Below are 9,100 nucleotides of genomic sequence, written 5' to 3'. Positions count from 1 at the left end.
GTGGCTATTGTTGTGCAAATGAACGCTTTTATTGAAGTTTCCAAAGGGCTGCGTGTCGGTTCGTCATAGCCCTAAGATAATTTATTTCCACGGCCCATGAATCACGCGGGCGTATCGAACTGGTGACCGCTTGATTAACATGTTGAATTTATCAGTGACTTCTTATCTATACCACCAAGCGATGAGCGATTGAGTTATAGTTATTGCTGTACGACACGATTGCGGAAAAGAAATTTCTAGATTGCAACCGTACCCTTTATGAAGCTGTCATCGTCTTCTCTATTTTGATTTTGAAAACCTTTGTTTGTCGTAATTGAGGGCATCAGTCCCATGTATTGAAACGGAACCTTTAGTACAATAAAAACCCGACTGGAAGCAATTTGCATTTCAAATATTTGATTTAATATTTATACATTAATCGGTTTCGTTTATGCAGTATTCGTACTGTTTACACTCAATAACCGTGTTTTCCAAAATTCGAGCAAATATACTGAATTAGCATATAGTGAAACGCTACCTTATTTGGGATTTGATCTACTTGTAAAAATCATTAACTTCCCTAAGCGCTTTTCAGATTCCAAACACATTTTATGAAAGACATTATTAATTTTTCTATATTTAGTACGTTCTCTTCATTCTGTCATTTTGCCACTGCATTGTTGTCATATACACGCGCCTAATATATCACTTCGATTTTGTTATTGCATTCGTTACTTTCCATATTGTATTAGGTTATTTAATTCATAGGCACGTCATGCAAGAATACAATGCAGAGTAAATTGCTGTAGGTATACATCATACTGATGAATACTGTCTAAAATATTAATTGCAATCAATGTAGAGAGTTATAAGGCATTACTGGTAAAACGCAGAACACGGAAAAGGGTTACTGCCCGATCTTATATAGTCAAACTAACCTTGTTTGTGAGAATTCGCCCCCTCTGGAGTAACTGCATCAATAATATCTAAACCTATGCTTATTGTCACCCAACAAGTGTCCCTGTCCACAAGGAAATGGCTAACATTTTATATATTGAAAGAAAATAGACACGAAAATAATTGGACAGGGACACTTAAGTATGCATCTCCTAAGCCACAATAATTTTTTATGAAATAACTGAAATTCCAACCTACCACGGACAGAAGTCATTACCTCCTAGGAGAAATGGTTATCTCTTTCTTAAATTTAAATGGTTCATTAGTTTTTGGTTTATATTAACGCAATATAACTAGTGGAAACCTTCTGAGTTCGATTCCATTAACATGAATTTAAATTGGAATTTGCTTTGATTCCACCAAATACAAAATCTTATAAGACTGGTTGCAAACTCAGAAATTTCTCCAAATGAGAATACACAACAAACCATATACAAACAAGTTTACATAAGTTTTCGACAACTTTAAAGTCTGTTTGTTGTTCTGAATTTTTATGTAGTCATATTTCAAACTTGGTTTTCTTAAATGGATAATAAAGATACCGATCGAAAATTTACAATATATAATTATATATAATTTGAGTAATGGTGATCCTTGGGTGGTTTACAGTTCACGGGGATGATTGACAAGTGATTGTTTGGAATGCATTCTTAATCCGACGGCATGGATATGATTGAATCCAATTGGAAAAACGGATTTTAAGCTCGGTTTGCCTGCAGATTTCGGTCGCGGTTCCTTTTGGTCACTATTATTAATGGTGGTTGTCAAATTTGATGTGGTTTTATCTTCCATTGTGATTGGTGCAAATAATAAACTGATTAGTTTTTCTTATTTGCAGATGCACGGATTGCGGAGACTGATGCAGGGAGACGCGAAACATCCCAAAGCCCCCTTAGGAAATAACTTTAGACCACCTCAACCTCTTCACCATCGTCCAGTACGAACAAACATTGACTTCAATGTCAAGCATCCGGGTGCGGTACGTTAGGCTACAACATTCCACACGTTAATTAGGAAATATACACTTCGAATCGACTCGCTAAAATCCCCAACACGCGCGATTAAAATTATAACATAAAGAAAATAATATGATTTTATTTTAATTATCAATCAAATGTTTTAGATGTACTAGTATTTAATACGAACACAAAATTAACCGTGATATTACAATTATGTTACGCCACATTTTTGTACCCCGTTTCTGCATTTTTAATGAAACTACTTTCGTCGCGTTTATCTAATTTACGGAACGACATTTTGGGAGAAAAGTGGAAATTCAGAATTAGCATTAGAAAAAAGCGAAATGAATTAGAATTTGTATTATAACTTATCGAAGGCTAAAGGTTTCGTCGTAATTCATTGATGATTTGCAATGTTCCTCCATACCACATCATTAACTTTGCATTAGTTCCATGTGGTTCCATGTATTTGCAATTACTTCGATGAAAATCGCTATTTTCCGTATTATATTGATGCATGCCTTTAGGTAAGTGGTTCTGCAAATGTAATAGAGGTCGCCAAAGCTGAGTTTAATTACTATAGACATTGTTACACTTATCAAAAGTTAGATATAGCTGCAGTGTTCCATGAATTAAATAACCGTGTGGGTAACCAAATAATTGAATAAAGTTAAAAACACAGACGAAAAAGCTCGACGCATACTATCTACATTATAAATTTGCATGTAATACCCAATTTAGTCCCTTAATACAGATTCCATACACACCAACATGGATTATTCAATTACATGCTTAATCGAGTGTATAATTAATCAGTTCAGTTGTATTTGTTTGTCTAATTCTCTTCGTATGTTTAAGTACAGAATTCTAAATATGCCAAGTAAAGTTACATTGCATAAATTATTCGTAATCGGTTTACGCAAAATTGATTGCTGCACTGGTTTACAATAAGCTTTAATGCCTTAAAAAATTTACTTGGACTTTAAAAACGTGCATTTTGATATTCCACACAGGTTTTTTACACGTTTCCTCTTGGTAAAAGACAAGTGGCCCATTCTCCCTTTTCTTTCTTTTCATAAATCCTAGGGTTCCCAAAATGTTTCTTTTCTACAGTTGAGTTAAAACCTCAAATTCACTTCTACAACTAGAACATGGTAACAAACTTGATCAATGAATGAGATGCATTTGTTGTATAACGGTTGATAAGTTCTGGTTACTTCTGTTTCAGGCTGGCAAATACTGCCCCAGCATGTACAAAGATGTATACTACAAAGCGAATAGTTGGAAGCAGCACTGAAATAACGATAATAACAAAAAAACTTTATAGTGAAAGTCGAACTTCAATATAAAACAATACGGTGAAAGTGCATATCGTGAAAATATAATTTTTATAGTGAATTTGAATATCTCAGTAGTGCAAATAAACGACAACAAAAAATAATAATGAAAACATATCATATTTTGGAAGAAATTCAAAAGGTATTATGAGCTGATGTGACCTGCTTTCTGATATTAGAGTAGCGAATTTAGAAAACGAATGCCATGTGAATAGAAAGTTTAATTTTTGTAATTTTTGTGCGTTGAAATCAGCTAACTTTTGTTATCTTGTAAGGCCTAACCGACAAAAAATGTTTTAAAAAAACCAAGCTAAAAGAATGTCAATATAAAATGGATAATATCAAACATGAGCGATATCGGGAAGTGGAGTAAACATATATTTTACGTAAATATGAAATTGTTGACTAATTCTGATACCGTTCCTGTTATTGTTAGTTGTAATATCATATAATGTTTGTAAAAAACCATTTGTGTTTGTAAAGAAAGTTTATTTCTCCTTAATATACATATCTTAATACTTGGTTTTATGCACATTTCAGCAGCGGTTGAACGTCAAAGGTAGGTTGAAAGACCCGATTTGATAATGCAATAGGTATCCTAGTCATGTTTGCATCAACCAGTCTCTGTCACAGAAAATCCACGAACAGGATCATTGAAAATACACGATTTTACTTTAATTAGTTTTCGTGTGGTTAGTTTACTAGTATCGATTGAAATTGATTTGCCGCGGTTAATTCGCCAATATTAAATCAATATTAAAAGCGTGACATTTGAAAACAAAATTGATACTTCCCAAACACTTTCACCTCAACATCCGTCGTACCACAATGATTAAATTTGGGAACTTTGCCATTCACCGTTTACTTTAAAGGTGAACCAAGTGCTTATAGGTTTAGGATGAATTTTAAAAACATTTTAAACTACCGTGTGAAAAGAGAAAGAGTTTTTATAGTTCCAATACTATTTCCTTCCTTTCCACATATTTTGGACCCTCGGTTTATTTGGAAAAATTGCTTGTCTTGATCCCGTCTATCACCCAACTTTTTTACATACGGTCATCTAACACCCTGTATAAGCGAACAAAACAAAGATTTTACAATAAACATTTTGGGAAATACAAATACTTATTAGATTTTGACATCTGAGTAAAAGCCATATATTTCAGTTTATAATATTTCGAAACCAATTAGTTTTTTTTTGTATTAAAGTATAGTCATTTATTTTCATTGCTCAAGCGACTACAATTATTGTTTGTGTTCTACCCTCTCAATTCCTTCACCCCATTGGTTTAATTTTAGCCCAGAACGAAAATATCTTAGCCAGCCTTGTTCCCCTTCAGTAAGTATTCTTTTTAACCTCGCCAATAAAAAATTGGGGGGTTATTGAAATCACTCCACAATTCGATTTTGAAATTTCACCGGATTTACACGTATCGAGGTCCTAATGGCTGTTTGCATCGACAAAGTTAAACGGAACTTAGCTTAAGCGCAGCTTAAAATCCATGGTAACGATTATTGAGACAATAGTTGCCATGGATTTTAAGCTACGCTTAAGCAAAGCTATGCTTAAATTTGTAGGTGCAAACGGCCATAAGAGTCCAAACAAGTGCGTGCAGCATGATTCTTGTAAACAAGATTCAACCGAAACTACCCGACCGATTTGGGTGAAATTTTAAACAGAATGGTCTCCAGAGCTGAAAAGCTTTTGGAAGCGATTCGCCTTTTTGGCAATAAAATCGATATTTATTGAATTAGGTATAACTTTGTAAGGAACAGACCGATTTGGTCGTAATTTTGTACCAAGATTTTAGATACGCAGTTTTCTTTTTCCGACAATTTTCGCAACCTTGGCAGCTTCTGACAACCTTTTAGCTTCCACTTACTCTCCTGGCAATTTTTTTTACTGATTCTTCCCATGATGCTGGATTTCTAGCCAATTCTCAGCCGTTCATCTCGCCAGTTCTTTAGTTGGAAAATTTACACATTTGATGGTCCGCTCACGCCCTTAGCTTCCAACGCGTCTTCTGACGGTCGGGCTTTCGCTTTGCCGGCAGTAATCGTTTGCAGGTAAAATGTTTCATGCACCGAAGACATGTCGCATCCCATGTATTCAGTTCTCCGTCTATTAGATGATCCAGGATTAAGGGTGAGCGATGTTGCTGAGAAAGTTAGAAGCTGCGATTGTGAACGCCCGAATAAAAATTGAATCATCTGTTGCACCATCAATGGGGAATATTATTTGAACCTTCTATAGTTCGATGACCATTTTAAGTTCAGTATGTAAATCATAGGGTAATGTTATTCATATGGACGTAAATTGCAATTGAGTAAGCGCTTAGAGTAAAAAGCAAAACAATTGGCCATAATGATATTTTTTTTAAATGGAACACCCTGTATGACAACAATCTCTTCAAAGATAAAAAAAAATATTCAAGCTATTCTATGTTTTAAAAGTTATTTCTCGCTAAATGGAAAGTGAAATAAATTTCAACAAAATATATCCATAAATAAGAAGGGTGATATTACGCAACCTGCGCATGCGCACATTAATCGTCAATTCAAAAAGAAGAAACTAAATATATTGAAAACTGTAGGAGTAATCGCCGCCTCGGTTGCACAGACGAACGGAGTTCCCATAATAGCGCCTTCCAGCATAAGTTGGCAAACGGTTTGCTATCTATAAGATAAGGTGAAATTGGAGTTTTGAAGCGCGAGACTATGGGTGTTCAAAGTCTGCACCAAGGGTTTACCAAAAAGGTGAGATGTCCACGTTATGAGGTTATACTCTGATAGAAACGTGGGTCATTTGAGATACTAGGGTGTTCCAGAGAAAAGTTAGAATGCCTTAGCTGAGAAGGGTTTCTTTGAGTAATCCCTGTGACTGAAGATTCAGTATTGACTCCTGCCTGGACCTAAAGTAGCAGATTTTCCTGAATTATAACAGATAAATTTCAGTAAAGTAAACGTTTTTAATTTCAGAATAGGAATGGTCAGGAAAGGCCCGCAACGAAAGAAAGTAAATGTATGGCGCTGACTCATCTTAATGTAACAGATGTAGAGGTGGAAGGTCTTTCCAACAATGCATCAACATTATAAAAGTCGAAACAATGACCATTTATTTCGTAAAATATGTGCTGCCCAAACCTTAGACTGACATGCTCGATTGAGTATCGGTAAGTCATTCCACTCGAATACAGTTGCGTTACGGTTTCAAAACGCCACCCTGTATAAAGGATACTGTACAAAGAGTGCGCATCCATCTCACGGTACACCCATTCCTTTCTTTCATTTTTGGGGTTATGAAAACCAATGTATACCTGGTGAGAAAAACACAGAGAACACTATTATTAGTCGATATTAGAGCTAGACGAAGTGGTTGAAAGGCACATCAGAATAATTAAGCACATAGCGCTTAATCCATGGGTCAACTAATCTTGATCTTGAGGGGTGCTTCTGAAACTGTATAATCGAGTAAGTGTCTGAAGGCAAACATTTTGGAGCAGACCCACAGCGACAGTATCTTTGAGAGGCGAGTAGTATGGAACGAATTCTTCTAAAGGCACGTCTTCTTGGTGGTGAGAATTACAATGGCAAATTTATCGGGAGCAAATTTGGCTTCAATCCTTTGACTTGCACAAAAGCTTGGGTTTTAAGCTACTAAGTTGCTATGAAGTTTGTAGGATTTTTTAATAGACTTGGGAACTAGCTGTTTGAATGGTATCAATAAAAAAAAACGCTTATAAATTTCTTTTAATCTTATTATCTTATACAAGTCACTTGCAGAAAATTTTTTACATTCACTTTGAACAAATGTAACAAAACTTCCACGAGATAAGCTCATGGTAAGCCCAGGCAAAGTAGAGGTTGGTCGGGGTGAATAACGAGGTTCTCTAGCAAAGACAGCAGCAAAAGGGAAATCTAGTGATAATAAACCCGATAGGCGCCACTTAGTCTTTAGTAAATTTAAAAAGAGAAGACTTACCGAAAAGAGAAACAAGGCAAGAACGGACAGGGAAGAACATAAACAAGAATTGATGCCACAATCAAGGGTGATTTAATAAATTATCTCAAAATATTACAAATAGGACACTGTAATACCTAGATCTGAAATGTCAAAGTTTAAATTTAAATCAATTTTTAACAAAAAGGGGTGATCAACTCGTAGTCAGGGAAAATTGTTAAAATCAAAACAGGCTTCTGTAGAAAACAACGCGGCTATAATTGTTAAATGACTATCAAGCAAATGTGGTCATTACAATTCGATTGTATCGAAAACCAGTGTGTAATAAAACGTAAAAAAAAGTCGTCAAAAATAAAAAATAAAACACGTGGCAACCTTTTCGAGCTCAGAAAGGGCGCTTTCAGGCCTTACCTGTAAAAAATAACAACAAATAAGAGGAATAGTGAATAGCGCAACACTAATCAGGTACTCGTACTAAAACCATAATCAATAGTCAATAAGAATCAATAATTCAAATGACTTTACACTAGTAAAAGCAACATTTTTACTCGACCACAAATCGGTCATTACGAAAACATAAACGGGATTCAAGAAAACTAGGTTACGATGCACAAATAACTAAATTCTTATACAACAGCAATGTAATCCAATTAATTCCAAATGTAAATGAGGTAGTATGAACAAATTCCTCGGAGTCACCCACGTAACGTAACTAAATATTTCGAAAACAAATTTTGCGACGACTTGGAGTAGTTGGTGAGCTTTAATTATGTATTAGCGGAATAATAATTACTATTTAATTTAAAAGAAAGCTAAATAGATACACAAATTAATTAAATAAATTGGCGGGTGGACCGACTCGAGCGCCACCAAGCGTAGGGCCTCGCGCCTGGTCGGTGGCGGTAGCAGCGGTCTGTTGGGTCGGTCTCGGACGCTTGGGGTGTAAATTCAACCGGTGTAAACGGCAATTCCGCAAAACGGGTACAGTAAATGACAGCGGAAAAACTAAAACAGAATTACGGCAAACTCCGTAACGGAAATAAAAGCATCAAAATACAAATCAGCGGAATCAAATGAAAAACAAATGCGGGAAAGCGAATATCCCCCCCCCCTCCCCCCTCTTTATAATTAGTGAAACGGAAACGGAAAAAAACTTACTTGCCTTGCAAATTTAACGGAGCTGTAGAAGTTACTGTTCAAGAAAAAACAAAACTTATAGTTACGGTGCGGTAATAGTATATTGAAAGACAAGTGTTACAATGCGACCTATTGTAATACGACTATCTTGTGGCACGAGTGGCGACGCGAAGGGTAGCCACGAGTGTCCGCAAGATAGGAGTATTACAATAAAGCATTGTAACACGCGTTTTTCATACATTATCAGAAACTAGAGGGAACATTAGAACTAACATGTTTTATGTTGGGAACACTTTTTATGCCGTTAAGTTTTAGGTTGGCAGCGTAGTAAGACTGACATTTTGAAGTTCAAACATGGAAGTACCCAACGAAGTACTACTTGTACTAACTAGTAACTGCCAACTTAAGAGATGAGTTACCAAAAAAAAACGACTATAATCACTGTCTTTGTACAACTGTTTTCGGCCGAAAACAGTTGTACAAAATCATCATTGTGACACCGAAATAGAAAAAAATAATTCTAAAGCAAAATTTAAAAAGGTCTGAAGACCAAGTAAAATTTACGGAAAATACCCAAATACAATACTGTTGAAACACAAAAGGCAAAAGATGCAAAAAGCAAAATATTTCACTGCGAATGTAAAAATTGAAAATGGTAAAACTAAAAATCAAAACAAAACAGTGGCCGACTTTTGAGGTAATATTTGTCTCGAAAAATTTCAAAAAAGTGGCGCTTATTTTGAAAAAAAAAACAATATTAAAGTTCAAAG

At 35.4% G+C, this 9,100-nt stretch overlaps 1 protein-coding gene across 1 annotated transcript; it reads left to right on the top strand.

Annotated features, from left to right (window-relative positions):
• The first annotated feature begins 1,688 nt into the window (after window positions 1-1,688).
• Window positions 1,689-3,750, top strand: LOC116173878 (carbonic anhydrase-related protein 10-like). The gene is made up of 2 exons (XM_031491606.1): window positions 1,689-1,915; window positions 3,124-3,750. The coding sequence occupies exons 1-2, from the start codon at window positions 1,691-1,693 to the stop codon at window positions 3,190-3,192; spliced, it is 294 nt and encodes a 97-aa protein (XP_031347466.1). The 5' UTR covers window positions 1,689-1,690; the 3' UTR covers window positions 3,193-3,750.
• Window positions 3,751-9,100: the final 5,350 nt, after the last annotated feature.

This window comes from Photinus pyralis, unplaced genomic scaffold (genome assembly GCF_008802855.1).
Source record: "Photinus pyralis isolate 1611_PpyrPB1 unplaced genomic scaffold, Ppyr1.3 Ppyr1.4_LG1, whole genome shotgun sequence".
In the NCBI taxonomy this organism is placed as follows: domain Eukaryota; kingdom Metazoa; phylum Arthropoda; class Insecta; order Coleoptera; family Lampyridae; genus Photinus; species Photinus pyralis.
The sequence above is the reverse complement of the archived record's forward strand: the minus strand, read 5'-3'. Positions and strand labels throughout refer to the sequence as shown.